Source organism: Erithacus rubecula (assembly GCF_903797595.1).
Source record: "Erithacus rubecula genome assembly, chromosome: 1".
NCBI classification, from domain to species: Eukaryota; Metazoa; Chordata; class Aves; order Passeriformes; family Muscicapidae; genus Erithacus; species Erithacus rubecula.
In genome coordinates, this window is record NC_136658.1 from 20,523,272 (window position 1) to 20,539,447 (window position 16,176).

General features: G+C 45.4%; 1 protein-coding gene across 1 annotated transcript; it reads left to right on the plus strand.

Annotated features, from left to right (window-relative positions):
- The first annotated feature begins 517 nt into the window (after positions 1 to 517).
- On the plus strand, positions 518 to 14,220 carry ILDR1 (immunoglobulin like domain containing receptor 1). Its single transcript, XM_079322248.1, is given in 9 exon segments — positions 518 to 724; positions 3,649 to 3,819; positions 5,796 to 5,945; positions 6,571 to 6,690; positions 6,830 to 6,976; positions 11,059 to 11,190; positions 12,194 to 12,813; positions 12,815 to 13,000; positions 14,053 to 14,220. Coding segments are annotated over 9 exon segments (1,623 nt in total). The 5' UTR covers positions 518 to 669; the 3' UTR covers positions 14,095 to 14,220.
- Positions 14,221 to 16,176: the final 1,956 nt, after the last annotated feature.

Here is a 16,176-nt window from a genome sequence, read left to right on the forward strand (position 1 = left end):
GCGACAGGTTTAGCGCAGACGGTCTTCAGCTGCGCCAGAGGAGGTTTAGGTTGGACATTAGGAAGAATTTCTTCAGAGAGGGATGATTAGATATTGGAACGGGCTGTTCAGGGAGGTGATGGGGTCACCGTCGCCGCAGGTGTTTAAGGAAGGACTGGACGAGGCAGTCCGTGCCCTGGTCTAGTTGATATGGCGGTGCTCGGTCACAGGCTGGACTGGATGATCTCGGAGGTCTTTTCCAACCGATCCGATCCTGTGATCCCGTGAATTCTCAGACGTTCTTCCCGCCCGCAGCCTTTAAAGGCGCTCACGTGTGCCCCTCGCTTGAGGCGCGCTGCCCCGGGCGGCGCAGATCGGTAACTTCCCATACACCTATGTGCTCAGGATATATTACATATATATATATAAACCTTCTATACTGATACAATAAATACATGTTTTGGAATATATATTTTTCATTTTACATATGTATCTTAAAAGCAGTTTTTGAAGCTGCCGGCTGGTATTCTGTCTGGGGTTCCGGCGGAGGGTGCAGGTAGAGAGGGAGGGCACTGCAGCCGGCGGCAGCGCCCTGCCCAGGACAGGTGCCACGGAAGGGGAGGGACAGTGGGCGCGACGTCCCCGGGCGGAGGAGGAGGAGGAGGAGGGGGAGGAGGACGCGAGCGCGCCATGGCCCCGCGCGGGCGCTGCCGGTGGGCGCTGCTGCTGGCCTGGCTGCCGGCCGGTGAGTGCGGCTCGGGGCTCACGGCGTCCTCCGGAACCCCGGCCCGCCCTGCCCCGGGACACCCCCGCGGCGCCGGGGCCGGGACTCGGGAGGCGCCCTCGGGTTTCGCCCTGGGTTAAGGTGGCGCGGGGTCGAGGGAGCGGTGAGGGGAAGGGGCGGCCCGGTCCGCGCGGGCGCTGCTCCCCTCGGGGCCCTTTCCTGCCCTCGGGACTTTCCCCAGCTCGGTACGGAGCCGTGCGGAGACGAGTTTCGCTCCCCAAAGGTGCGGCTGACCTCTCTCCCAGGAGGAAGTGGCCTCCTGCTTCCTGGCAGCCTCCAGTATCGGTCGCGTGCGGCCGGCTGGGCTGGGACCTGAGCGCTGGGCACGGACACGGGGGAATCTCCTTTGGCCTCTCGCAAGCGCCCACTCGAGCTTTTGCTGCTGGCTCAGCAGCTTCAACCTCTCGGGAATTTCTGGGGTAGCTGCAGTGCTGCTGCACCTGCTGGGCACCTGCTGGTGTGGGGAGCAGGAGCTCGCCTCCCTACTCACGGGCGGCCTTCAGCCAGCAGCTTCCACTGCCAAGTTTTGCGGGTTGCCTGACAGCTTCTAACCTCTTCTTGGAAATAAAGTGATCATTTTGCTTCTTGGATGCCTTGGTCTTGGCTGATGATCTGGCTTTAAAATACTCAAGTTTGGTTTTTCACCGAGAACCAGTGAAGGAAGCAATAAAGTGTGGAGGGTATGCTTGTTTATTGTCTTGCTTGACAGCTGTATTCCTGGGAGATGCTCTAGCCAAAACTTGACTACACGGCTCCAGAGGTTTGTATTTTCACTGCAGAGTCATAGATGTAGCCAAAACTTACTAGGCTGATGGAGTCAATATTTGTCATTTCCAACCAGGATAAGAAAGATACTGTCCTGCAGTGGAGTAATGCAGTCCACGTTTAGGAAACAGCCTTTACTTCATGAGTTTTCTTGAAGGAGGTTAATGAGAAACATTGGATGTGTAGTAACATCTGACTGTTCACTGGGGAGGAGCAGTAGGTTTTCCATCTCCTTAGAAAAGAAGGAACTTGCCCTTCAACTTTGGCCGTTTTGCAAAACAGAGGTAATGAGAAAGCATCCCTGCCATGAAGAGATGTGGGTTTTGTTAGTAAAAAGCACACAGTGATTTTGAATGTTTTATTCTTGCCAGAGAGATGCTGTTGTAGGTAATCCACGGAAAACATTCTGTTCCCATGAGCCTTGACAAGTCAGAATACATATGGGGTTTCATTTAATTGACACAGAGATCAAGGTTTTGCCAATCTTGAGAGTTTGAATTGGTTTCTTGTGGTTTTCTGCATCAAGACCCCAGAGTCAGCTATTTCACAGTGAAAGCTGAAGCAAGATGTGTTGAACTACAGTGTTTTAAATAAGAGCAACTGTATCTACCTGTCAGCAGTGTGGACATGACTGTGCTACAGCATTGTAAAAACTTGTTTTATCTAGAGCTTTGCACAGCTGCTGTTTTTTCTGTGTTTAAGTGCATGTGCATACATCTTATTTTTCATAAAAGCCTTGGGTTCAGGGGTTTCCCTGTCCCTCTCTGCATTCCTATGGTATTCTTAAGGTGAATGAGTTTGCTCCATTTGTGCTTTCAGTCGGCTGACAAGGAGTCCAATTTCAAACCAGAAACTGTAAGTACTGCAAGTACTTATAAGTACTGCATTGACAATGCTCTACTGCAGTATCATGTGTTGAGGCAGCATGCACCTCTGCAGCATCTTTTCTACAGTGTGGAAACTGTGTGAGCTCATATTTGTTTGGATTGTAATGTGGAGGTGGAAGCCTTAGAGGATGCTGAATGATGCTTGACAAAGAATGATGTTTGCAGTTGTGGTCCAGATGTTACTACATAGTAGTAGCAACTTGTTCTCTTGCTCTCATCCTGAAAACATAGACTAGAGGGAAAATCTTAGAATATCTGATAAAAATAGAGTGTTGGTTCACAGAGACCTGTACAGTTGGTACCTTCAAGCATCCCACTTTCTTTCCTGCTTTTCCTGCTGTCCTGCTCCGCAGTTAAGAAGCAACTAGTACAGAACTGCAATCCCTGCCTGGTTCTCTGGCATGTATTCCAAACAGGGCATCCCACACTTGCCCTGCACTGTTTGTATTCCCTTATCAAAGGCAACTGGTGATAACTTTGCTATTGTTAATGACAAGCACAACTTACTGTACTATCAAAGTTTAAATAAGATAGAGATGTTTCTGGAGTATAGCTGAACTACAGCGTAACTTGTGAGAAACTTTGTAAAACCTCCCTGAGTGTGTGCAGCTACTTGGATGGGAAGTGGTGTGGAAGTTGTTAGGATGAGTACATAACAAATACAAAATGATAGCTTAATTTAAAAGGAAAAAAAGGGAGTAATTGATGTGTGCTGTTCTGAAGTGGTGATAAACAATTAACTGCAGTGCTACAGCCTGGAAGTTGTATTGTCTCAGTCCTGGTCACCACTAGATAACATTATGATGGGTGTCTGAACAAGACCTTGATAAAATTCATTTGGTGTTTATACAAACATAAGGTGCTGCAGAACTTTTCTGATTAGGATTAAAAGCCAAGGGAGTCCTGTCCCATGTGCTTCTGGGACAGTTTTCCCCATGTAGAAGGAGAACACAGAGTGATATGCTGCATAATGGCTGCTTATGCTTTGGAGAAAAAAATTCAGTCCATAAGGTGGGCCAATAAAGCTTTCCTCTGTCAGGGAAAGATAGGGCTCATGTTCTGACCAGGGTTTGTAACCCTGGATGACTTCACCGGAGGGGCTGGAAGGTCTATAGGTGCAAGTCCTGGATGGGGTCAAAGGAAATGTACTTGGGTCGTTGGTCTGGTGCAGATGGTGTGATGGGAAGCCTGAGGAGTCTGTGGGCTGATGTTCTCCTGTGTTCCTGTTTGCAGGTTGCCTCTCGCTCCTGGTGACAGTGCAGGATGTCGAGCGTTACACCACCTTATTCGCCACTGTCATCCTCAAGTGTGACTACAGCACCTCGGCACAGCTGCAAGATGTGGTGGTGACCTGGCGCTTCAAATCCTTCTGCAAGGACCCCATCTTTGACTACTACTCAGCCTGTAAGTGTCAGGCTCGTCTTCCAAGTAATCCCCCTTCAAGTGGGAAGAAAGGGGAAGGTAGACTCACTGGGGTAGTACAGGGTTTTCATCACTTCCTATGCAAAAACCAGGTGGTAGCATTTCTGTGCACTCCAAGGAAATGCAGGTCATGTCTGTGAATTCCTTTGAAATGTCAAGGCCTTATGAGATCGTTGAAATCCCATCCAAAGCAGCTCCTTGGTCCTCCTTGTCATCGACTCAGAATGCAGGGCAGTTCAGCTGTGGTTGACACAAGGCAATCTTGGCAGCCCCATCTTATGCTTTTAGCGTGTTTGAAAGCAAGGGCTGTGCAACAAGTGGGCTTTAGGATTCCATGGGGGACCTGTGGTTGGAGCTGGATATCTGTGACCAGATGTTATTGATTTTAGGAAATAGAAGAAAGACATGCGTTTTGAAGGGTGTGATTACTTCTAAGTAATAGCATTTGGTAGTGGTGGGAGCACTTAATTTGCAAACAGTCAGTGCCTTAATTGAGGGATGTTTAATATGGTACACAAACTGCATTTTAGGATAACCACTTGATCCAAAAAGATGATGATCCCTTAATGTTTAGTGTTGGTGTGGACTCACCTGGAGTATTGTATGTGGTGCTGTGTTGCCAGATTTAAGGATATTAAGGTACTTGAATGCATCCAGAGGAGGGCAACAAAGCTGGTAAAAGCCCTGGGAGATACATCCCGTGAGGAGCAGCTAAGAACTTCAGGCTTGTCTAGTTCAGGAAAAAGAAGGCTGAGGGGGGACCTCATTGCTCTCTACAGCTTCTTAAGAAGGGGAAGTGAAGAGGGAGGTACTGATCTCCTCTTCCTGGTATCCAGTGATGGGATGTGTGGGAATGGCTCAATACTATATCAGTAGTTTGCTACTTTACATTTTAGTCACTCCTGAAATGATCAGACAGTTGGACTAGATAGCCTTTGTATGTCCCTGCTAACTGAACTGTTCTATTGTTTGTAAACCCTGCAGAATGTTTAGGTAGCCAGCCATAGCATAACTGTACACTTACCACTTACTGTGGGTACTTGGTGCCCAAACTCTCCTTTATGCAGTCTGGATGGGTTGGGTAGGCATGTTACCAAGTGCTCTACAGCCTAGTCCCCAAGCAGGTGGGTCCCTGGCTCAGCTGATCCCAGCAGAATGTGAGAGCTTTTAGCCCAGGTTCAAGCTAATAGTCCCCAAGAGGAACTTCATGCTCCATTTTAGGTATAGCAGTGAAAGAGCCTTCAACAAGCTTTGTCCTCATCTCTCTTCACTGCTAGCTCTTTGCAGAAAATGCTGACTGAATCAGCTGTTTCCCCAAATCTCAGCTCCTAAATACTTGGAAATTCAATGTGGGTTTATGATAGGACTCTGTCAGAAGAGTATTGTACAGAAATTGCCTCCAGTCCTCCATTAATTCTCCTGTGTGTCTTTACATTTAATCCTTGTCTGGAATCAGATAATGGATTATTTTCTGTCTTTATGAGCTCCACAACATGTAATTGGATACAGGAGGGAAAGGGAGACAATTCATAGAGCAGTTCATGTATGTCTGGAGACTTTTTTTTTTTTTTTTTTTTTGTAGATAAACACACTTTTGTTTTAGTTCTAGTACTCCTGGGTGTTCTATTTTATGACTTTTCTCTTTTCAGCTTCATACTGGGAGCTGCCTTCCAGCCTACCACCGTTACCTTCTTTTTACTGTTGTTCTTTCAGTTTTGAGTACAGGAGGTATCTCCTCTGCAGCTCCCACATTCTCAAAATCTCTGCCATTCCTGTGCCTCTACTTCTGTTTGGTTTTGAGTACTCCAGAGCATCTTCCTGGTTTGAAGCCGTGGTTTGTACTGCTAAACCAAAGCCATTGCACACAATATACTCAAGAATTTCTCTCCTGCTCACAAGAGGATAGAAACTGGTCTTTTGAAATAACTTTTGACACCTCTGATGATGTATGTTTGTAGCATACCAGGCTGGTTTAGCCCTTGGCCAGGACCCCTCTGACGACTGCAATGACAGCCAGCGGAAGGTGCGCATTGTAATCCAGAAATTTGGGCAGAAGGACCCTGTGCTGGGCATCGACTACCAGCAGCGAAAGATCACCATTCAGAACCGTGAGTGACCTCCCAGGCAGGCAGTGAACTCAGGAACTTCCAATATCTGGGTCTGCTAAGTGAGGAGAAGCATAACATGGCTAATGTCATCTGTAGTTTATATACTGCACACGGTAATGGAATAAGAGCAGTGAAGGGCCCTGTCCCCAGCCGGCCTGAGGATGTTGGAGGCACTTCAACCTAAGGCTGAGCTGAGGATGCCAGTGCATTTTGCTGAAGGGCACAACAGCTGAGGAGCTCAGAGGCTATAATACACTTCATTCTTCCAAGTACTGCATAATTGTCCAGATGTGTTATGTTCTCCCTGCTGTCCACAGAGATAGATATTGTTCCTGCCAGAAGAGCCATTGGGATTGCTGACCTAAGAGGGACAGTGGTCTGTATTCCAAAACCAGTTGGGTTGGTTCCCAGCAACACAGTAAATGTGAACTGGTAGTGAATGCTGTTTGTAGAAACTCTCAGTGGACTCAAATGAGATTATTTGAAGGTGATGGCTATGCTTGGGAAGAGGGGAGATGCATTACTCTGTGTCTCCCGTAGGCAGAGGGCTGTGTTTCAGGTGGAGCCTGAAAGTATGTCTGTCAGTCACAAATAGCCCACTGACCTTTCAGTCTCTCTCCCACAGGAGCAGATCTTGTGATCAGTGAGGTCATGTGGTGGGACCATGGCATGTACTACTGCACTGTGGAAGCACCAGGAGACACCTCAGGTGATGCGGACAAGGAAGTTAAGCTGATTGTTCTCCGTAAGTGCTCTATTGCCAAGATACTGCCTCCTGTTCTCCTCCACATCAAGACACCTCCAGCAGTGGAGAGGTCTCAGTAAGCTACCATGGCCAGATACATCAGGATCAATCATTTTTTTCTCTCCTTTTTTCCCCACAGACTGGCTTACAGTACTCCTCATCATTCTCGGTGGCCTCCTCCTCCTCCTGCTGATCGGGATCTGCTGGTGCCAGTGCTGCCCCCAGTATTGCTGCTGCCACATCCAGTGTGGCTGCTGTCCAACACGGTGCTGCTGTAATCAGAAAGGTGAGGCTCAAGCGGAGGTGCATCCATTTATGGCTTCTGTCAAGACAAAAGCTTGTCTGGGAGCTTGCTGAGCTACACTTTCTGCCTTTTGCATAGTATCCATTGTAAACAAAGAGACGTTTCTATGGCTGGTGTGACCTCCAAGACCAGCTAATCTGAAATTAGAGGAGGGAATCTCATGTATGTGGAATCTACCTTGCTTCTCTGTGTCCAGCTATCAGAAGTTTCTCCTCACTCACACCACGTTACCAGCTTCTCTCACACCATCCAGGGTACAATCAGTTCCCTTGTCTGGTTAGCTCAGGACTTTTCTTTCCTGTCTTGTGGTTCATATGCCTGTGCATGTGAGAAAGGCAAGTAAATGCCTTGGTACTAGTCTCCAAACTAGCCTTACTTTAAAATATGTTGCTCTGATAAGAATTACATAAAAATTGGAAATTTTTTATCAGCATGTTTTCTTCAGTGCTGTTCCTTCTACTAGAAAAAAGTATTATTTAGTTTTCTTTGGGGAAGGAAGTGAGAAGAAAGTGGAGAAAGTCTCTCTTGCTGGTCAGCCTTGGCATTCTGAAGTTTTGAGGGTCAAAAGAAACTTTATTGTGTTTGCTTTTATCAGTAATAAAGTTTCTGCAGCCAGACCCTGTTCTTTTAATAAGGCTACTGTTTGAATTTTGGCTGTTAATTTCATATAACTTCTGCATTCCTGTAACTGAAAATTAGTTAGCAACAAGTAGACTAATCCCCCTGAAGCTTACACAGTCTAACAGTAATAAAATACAACAAATAAGTTTATTTGCCATCAAAATCATCAGGTTCTTCCCTAGATGCTACAAGGAGTGGATTTATGAACAAGGATCTCTGTTTGAGGTTTACCTTTACCTTCAAAACAGCTATTTAGTACACCTGTGAGAGTTTTAGATTTAAGCTTAATTGGCTTAGCCCTTGCAGAATATCTCTTTTATTGCTAAAACCAAAACTAATCATTGGAGGTCTTACATGTTGTCATGTAAAATGTGTAGTGCCAAGAAGGCCATGGCAATCTGGCAGAAAAATCAGTTTCTGTGAAGAGAGAGAGAGGTGATGGAGATGAGAGTCTCACACCTCTAGAATTCCTAGTTCTCAGCAGAAAAAGAGATTCGGAGTTTGTATAAGCTCCTTTCTGTTTTTCTGTGTTGCAGATTATAGCTCACTCCAGACTGCTGCCATTATTTCTCCTCTTAAAGAGGAGGGATTCTTGCAGGGTTTTCTAAACCTCTCCATGTTCATGAGAGAAGGTACAGACAAGCCCAGCCTCCTTGACTGGATGCTGGATTCCATGTCTGTAATTTCCATTGAAGCTGCCTGCCCTCTGTATCCCCTTCACAAAAGATCCATGTACCTGCTCCTCTCCACTAATAATACACCTCTTTACTTCATCCTGCCTCTGACTTACTTTTTTGACTCTCCAAGAAATGAACTGGAAGCCTTAAAAAACACAAGAAGATAGATTCAGGGGACATCTTAAAACCAGTGCTGAGGAATACCATTCCATACAGCTGAAGAGAAGGCAGAAATCCTCATCTGGGTACGGTTGCAGGGTGAATGTGGATGTTTCCTTCCCCGTCGTTGGCCACTAGAGGACAGCGTGGATCTGCTGAACAGTTACAGGTGCCAGTGAGGCAGGATAGTCCTGGGTGCTGTGAATCATGCTATTAACGAGCAGGGATCTGAACCCAGCAATAAAAGGCGAGTGCATTGTTTGAGTTATTCAGGACTGATGTACAGAAATATTAGACATGCCCCAGGAGCAAGCAATTACATTCCCCATGGAAAGCTCTGAGAAAAGCCCATCAGAGTAAATATACATATGACCTCCTTCTGTTCCTATTTGTTCCTTTTCTGCTGTGGACTTCTAGTAATGAATCAGGGAAAGATAGGATATACTTGAACCTGGGTCTCACTAAGTTGAAGAATATTTTATTTTTATAATTGACCCAGCAGCTGTTAAAGTCTGCCAAAGATGAAGAACAGATTTTTCCAGCAGAGAGTAAGTGGAGGGAGCAACACAACTTTCTGGCAAACAGGGTAGGAGTTTTGGAATAAGGGTGAATCTGACCTTCCTCAGATAAAAATGTTCACTTTAAAAAGACCTGAAACTTCTCTTTTGCAGGTGGAGAGTCAGGGTATATATTGGATTCAAATTGGAAGGCAAAGTGTCTGGGGAAGGAAGAAGGACTGGTGATAATGAATGAAGAACAGGGCTAATTCTGAATTTGTTCAGCTGTACAGAGAGATCAGAAAATGACAGGGAGAGGATTACTTTGGCCCTAGTGACAGCCTTCTTGCCTTTAGAGGGAGAACTCTAAGCAGGTATGCCCACAGGTGCTGGACCTTTTACTCCTCAGGACCAAGGTCAAAACCCCAGGACGTGCACTCAGCAGGCTCTAGGACATTCTCGGGGTAAAGTTCTTGGAAGCTGTTACCTCAGACCACACAGCTTTGAGGATACCAGATTATTAGGATTAAAATCCCTGAAGTTTCCAGATTTGTAGTTCCCTCTGGTTGAAGCCAGACTTAAGAGGGGGAAGGGGTTTGCAATGGAGAATGAAGTGAAGCTGCATGAACTGTGGAGAAAAGGAAGGGAGTGTTGAGAGGCATGGTCAGTTCCTCTTCTGCTGCAAGTGGTGCTTTGGATAAATCCAGTGAAACAGCAGAAGAAGAACATGTTTAATAACTGGAGTGCTACCTAAAGTGGAGAGCTCAGTCCCAAAGAGCATGCAGTCTAAATGCTGCCTACTGCAGTGAAGCCAGGGGACAGAATTAATTGGAGCTTAGCTGTAGCCTGGTTTCTTAAAGAAGCAAATCTTATGCAGTCAACTTGTCTGTCTCTCCCTTGTCTCTTTCCCTCCAATAGCTTTTAATTTCATCAGCCAACTTCAGCCAGATTGATCAGAGGGGTAAAAGTCTCAAAGGCAATTATGTTCCTATCTGTTTCTTGAACTGTAATGTTTTGTTCATGCCTGACCAGACAAGAGTCTGCAGTAAAAGTCTGTCACTTCTGAAACCCCAGGAAAGCCATAAAAGAGAAATTTTTAAAGGTGCTGTTGCTGAAAAGCTTCAGCCAGTAATAACAGACAAACCAGCCTTTGTAAGGTCAGGGACTTGCAGAATTTACTTGCTTGTAAGCTTAAGATTGTTTGTGGTAGAAGAAATGTTTCTGTAAGATGTTTTTAGGTATTCCCCCAAAAGAAGCAGCAATGTGCTATGGTTTGAAGGCAAGTGAGCTTGTCTGTGTTGAGGAGGTGAGATAGAAATGCTGAAAAAAGAAAAGTAAATTTGAAGTCTGACCCCATGAAGAGGGGTCTGAGTTAGCAGTGGTGGAAATCCTGTGAAAGAGAGAAATTTCTGCTGTTTGCTCTTTTGGCACGCTGGACATTGCTGTTGAGAACAGGAAATTTAGTTTGTTCAACACTTTGACCACACTATCTTAGAGGATTTAATTGTAGCAGTCATTCTGAGGTCAATTATGGAGTGACAAAAAGAAGGGTCAAAAAACTAGAAAGGGAAAAGCTGGACAGTGCACCTCTAAATGCCATCTTTGTGAAACAGCAAACGATGGACTGTAGAGTGGAAAATATGATCTGGACAAAACCCGTGTCATGGTGGCAAGGAAAGGCCCCATTTAGCAGGAAATCAAAGCCAGAAGGGGAAAGGACCAGTGATGAGCTGAAAGATAGAAAACTTGCATGTCTTGATGTATGAAATAGTATTTCTGCAGCTCTACTCATAATGGCAGAGGAAGTAGAAGTCTTAACTGAGTTATGTGCTGCGTACTTAATCATAGTGTTATTTGTTCCCAGTTGCTGGGACTGGAATCAGAATGTTGGGCAGTAAAGCTTTTCTTCTGGTTTAGGTACTTTTTTGAAGATGTACAACTTTGCATTGCAATTTCCTGTGCTCTGTTTTTTATCTTTGTCATAGGGAGAGAGATTTTAAATTTGTGAACTTCCTGTATCCAAAGGCTACAGCCTGTGAAGCAAAATGGTATATGATCTGCAAGCTGTGCCCTCTGGACAGGTGCTGGAAGCTTTCTTTTTCTTTTACAGTACTGGAACGGCACCAGTTCATGAAGCGGGCTCAGGCACTTGCACCTTGGTTATCACCCAACGTGTTCTATGGAGCTGGTGACAGGAACTCAAAACTTTCTTCTTACCAGCTGAACCCTCTTCTGCAACAAGGTGAGACCATGGGCATCATTTCAGAGGGAAATCAGGATGAGAAACAGGTAACTTGTTTGGGAAGTTCAGCATTGAGGCTTTAGCCTCTCTGCTGGAAAAGAAAGATATTCCTAGCATAACTGCATATCCTAGAATGGCAGCTCTGCCACATCTGCAGCACACCATAAACTCATCTAGGTGCATAAAAACAGCCTGTTATCCTGTGTCTTGCTGGGCTCAGTGCTGGGTGAAACAGTTTAACACTAACTAAGGTGTATCTATGCTACACCCCAGCAACTGCAGGGTAAATATACCCAGCTTATCTTGCTTTGTGTGGCAGAGCAGGGTACTGTCCCTTTGTTCTGCTGTACTGGTCACGGTCAACTCCTTATAGCCAAAACTGACAGGACAAGTGAGGTGCAATTTGTTTGAGTTCTTATCAAATGTCTAGTCTTCAAATGATTCAGGGCAAACTGCCTTCTGTGCAACAGATCTAGCCTGCATGCAGCAAAAAAATGAAGGACTCTATAATGAACCAGGGAAGAATTTCCTTCTCCATTTGTTGCTTATATCTGTACATACATGTGTATGTATGTGTGCATACATATAAAAATTATCATTTTTTATTTTCATTTTCTTCTGCAGTATTTCTTCTGGTTCAATGTAATGTAAGATGAAACACTATGGTCGTTCTCTGATTATTTGTAAATAAAATATGGTATCAGTGCTTTAGGAAAGAAATGTTCCTCTAAATATACAGACTATATTTCCAGGTATGCTGGACTTCCTACCTCTATGCTGCCTAAAACATGTTAGATATGCTACAGCTCATTAGTTACTACTCTTTGCACCATACCTCATTTGGTCTGGATGTGCTGGTTGTGGTTCCTGAGACTTGTGCAGCTCTTGCAGTGAGGAGGAGCAAGAGAAGAGAAGCAACTTAGCCACGATCATGAGTGCAGAAGGGCCTTGTATTCAGTATTTTGTCTTGACTTGCTGTGTTCTTGTGTGCTTTTCTCCTTAGATGTATCTCTGCACAACAGTCTTCCACTGGTGCAGCCACAAGCCCAGCTTTCCCGTAACAATGGTGTTTTGGACTATCTGGAGTCTGAAATCCAAAACCTGAACATGTCCCAGCTGCGGCCGCCCTCCCACCAGCGGCAGGCTGTGCAGCCCAGCTTGCTGTCCTCACTGGGCTCTGACATTGTGCCACCTCCTCTTGCTGACCACATCTCCTCCATCCACGGGAGCAGCAACTCCTCACGGCCGCAAAGAGCTGCCCGCACCCCCAGATCCTGGGACTCTGCAGCAGAGGACAGAAGGGAAAACCGGAGGTGGCCCTTGCCTTCCAGTGGGGATTCTCATTCTAGCTACAGTCAGGAGCCCTGGGACAGGCAGCGAGAGGATCATCCTCAGAGGCAGAGGACGGGTGGCTACAATGGCAGGCCCCAGCACTCCAGACGGGATGTGTCACCCCCACGCCAAGTTGAGAGGGGCAAGAGCAGCAGCAGTTTCTATCCGGAGGAGACCAAGGAGCGCTCCAGCCACCATCGTGGGGGGAGGCAGGAGCCCGGGGGAAGGCGGGAATATGAGCACCATGCTGGGAGGAGCAATTACTCCGGCCAGAGGCGGCACAGCTACTCCCCCCCCATCTTCTCGCAGGGGCTCGTGGAGCTCCTCAGAAGAGCAAGTCCGTGTGCCGGTGTCGAACCGCAGGCGGAGGAACCGCAGGTCCCGGGAGTGGCCAGAAGAGAAGCCCCCCAGTTATCGCTCCTTAGAAATCATCCCAGCTCAGGACAAGAAGCACAAAGGCAGCGCAGGGACCCGCTCGGTGAGTCAGATGCCTTTGTGCTTTCCCGTCTAAGGGAAAAGGTGGGGTTTAGGGAGTCAGAGGGAGTGTTTGCTATTTTCTGTAGCCTGTTGTGTGTTCAGGGGCAAAGTAAAAAGTCAAATCCCTGGAAGTGTTCAATGCCAGGTTGGATGGGGCCCTGAACAACCTGGTCTAGCAGATGGTATCCCTGCCCACGGTAGGAGAATTGGAACTGGGTGATCTTTGAAGTCCATTCCAGCCCAAACCATGCTATGATTCTGTGATTCTGAAATAAACTAAATCCCCTGCAGGGTGACATGTTATATTCCTGTCCTCATCCAGAGGCTTTTGGGATTCTGTGTATATATTGGTGTTAAATAGCTATTCTAGTACTGACTGGAGAGAAAGCACTTCTAGACTAGGCAGTAGCATCCATCCCTCTGTAACCATCTCTGGTGTTGGTTTACTCCTGATTTCTTTTAAAATGTGCATGATATTTCTAAGATGGCACATATGAGAAAACATCCAGGTCAGATGGCTAAAGCTACATGAAGTAGGCTTTAAGGTCATGAGTGGCATGGATGAAAAATGTGTCATTCTCCAGGCCAGGTGGAAGAGCATGACTCCCTTCTCCCTCTCTCTCAGTTCCCTGAGAACTGAACATACATAATGTGAGCAGTGAACAGCTACTGTTCACAGCTCTGCTTGTCAGTTTGCACTGGGATTAGACTTCAGGTAGAAACCTAAGTGTGAAAAGCTTCATATCCAATTGCTAGTCTTCAAATTACACAGCGTATTCTGCCTGAAAAAAATGAAGATTCTTTTAAATTGAAAAATGCTAAGTGTCCCTTATCACACATATGCAGAATTTTACCAGGTGGGTGTATTTTGAGGGGTTGTATGTTGCAGATTACGATTTTCCCTTCTGTGTTGTGGAAGGAAGTACAATTCTAGTTCCAGCTGTAATGTGTATATGTATGAATGATTTTTGTTATGGTGCTCAGAACATGTAGGAAGATATAGGATTTTCATTTATTGTTCCTTCTTCCTGAATCTTCTATTTTCTCTTGCAGGACAGAGGAAGTTCCCACAGTGGAAGAAGCATAGTCATTTAATGTCAGTACTGAAAGAACTAAGATTCCCACTGGACGACTCCTAGTTTTTCCACTATTTAGGCTGGGATGGCTGCTTTTGATTGAACAGACAAATAGCAATAAAACAGATGAAGTAGCTTCCCATTAGACTTACAGCTCTGAAGAATACATATCTAGTGCCATGAAAGCCATACATAATCTATTTTTATTGCTGTGATTTGGAAACTTAGGTCAGGCTAAGTTCTAATGGGCTGAGGTTCATTGGAAATATTCTAGTAGAAACAGCAGATCTTTCATGTAAACAGTGCATTCCAGTCTTTAATGAGACACCAGTTCTCTCTTAAGTGCAGTGGCACTGCAAGGAGCCCAGTCTGTAGAATGCTGGTGCTTGGCACACCAGTTACCAGAGAAAGGTTCCAATATTCACAGAGTTGTGAAGTCACAAGACAGCAGAATAATTTAGATTGGAAGGGGCCTCTGGAGGTCATCTGATCCTGTCCCCTGTGAGCTCTGTGGGAGGAGGCACAACATCTTTCTAAGGCCCTTTGTTGTGCTTCAGAATGTATAATGTTTGTTGCTTCTGCCTGGCTGCTCAGCAGAGCTGGGACAGTTGCTTCCTTTTGTCCGCACTAAGCTTCTCTCCCAAAAAGGATCACAGTGTTGGAAGAATGTTGAGTGCCTTAGTAAGGTTTCACTGGCATGTCTGCAAATTGCCAGCTTTGCTCTTCTTTACTGACTGAAACAACCTTTTTCCCTTTGAGCTTAGATCTTAGTGCCTTAAAAGATACTTGTTCTAGCCTTTCATCCAGACTTGAATTCATTTGTAAACTTAAAGGCCTAAATTTACCAAAGTTGGTCCTTCCCTTTAGGGACTGAGCAAGTATGACTACTCTCCTTTACACAACGGACCAGAATTTCCTTCAGCTCAAGAAGGCATGGTTTTGGTGAATATAACTTGCCTAAGCCATGTTCTCTTTTCCATACATTTTATATTCTCCCTTTCCTCTCCATGCCATATAGATGGGGTGGGATAAAGGGCTCTGAAGTCCTACAGTTGCCATTTTTACTATTGACACTTACACCAACCCTGCATGTGTGGTGTATCTATCTGGAGCTGGATTGTAGGGTTTCCTCAGTTCTCACCCTGACACTAGAACAACAGATTTCTCTATTCTTTGAGACCAGTTGTGAAGGAGAACTTGTCATTTCTCCTTGATGTGATTAATCCACTATTTTAATTTAAAATGTGCGGAGAAAGAGAAGCTTTCTGGATGCTGGCTGCTTCCACGGGAAACTGTCTTGCCAGAGATGCTTCTTGGATTTAAGAGACTCCACGGTTGACAAGGAGCTTTTGGAGAATTTAGTGAATTATTTTGTAACCCAGAGGCACTGGAGATCGGCCAGTACCAATGACTGTCTTGCCTCACTTATTTCCCAGATGGTGCCACATGGGACACTTGCTACTTTATTGTTTGTTCTTTAATGTCCTAATTACTGATGTGCTTATGCTTTTTCCTGAAAGACTTGGAGAGACTTTCACTTTGTCCACCTCCATTTTTTTCTTTTCTTTGGACAATGATGTCAAACATCACACTTTGAACAAATGGTCCCAGTTGGATATCCAATGCAGTTGCTGGTCAACTCAGGGCTACTCCAGAGTGCTCACCTTGCTACAGTTTCTTGGCTGAACATGCTTATTCACAATTCCAGCCTATGGAGGTAAAGCAGGAGGACCCACGAGCCTCTCTGGTTTACTTTGTTTCAGAACTGGTGGCCTGCTTTTTGAAGACAGAGGAATTCTTAACCCACAGCTGATGGCTCTCACAAAAAAAAAAATTTAAAGAGCTAAAAGAGTAACTCCACTGTTTGAATTCAAGAAAAAGGGGCTGTAATTAGCATAGTACTTCTCTGCATTAGGCTCAGACTGAGCAAGGTGAATTGACCCATGAGTCACATTTGAAATATAGGGAACTGTGTTTGCAGAACTTGCAAAGCTAGGATCATTCTTTAATCTATTAGCCATTGTCTGTGGAATATTTTTTTTCTAATTTTATTATATGCTTAGGATTTTATGAACCAGCTTTTTTATGATGGACTGATATT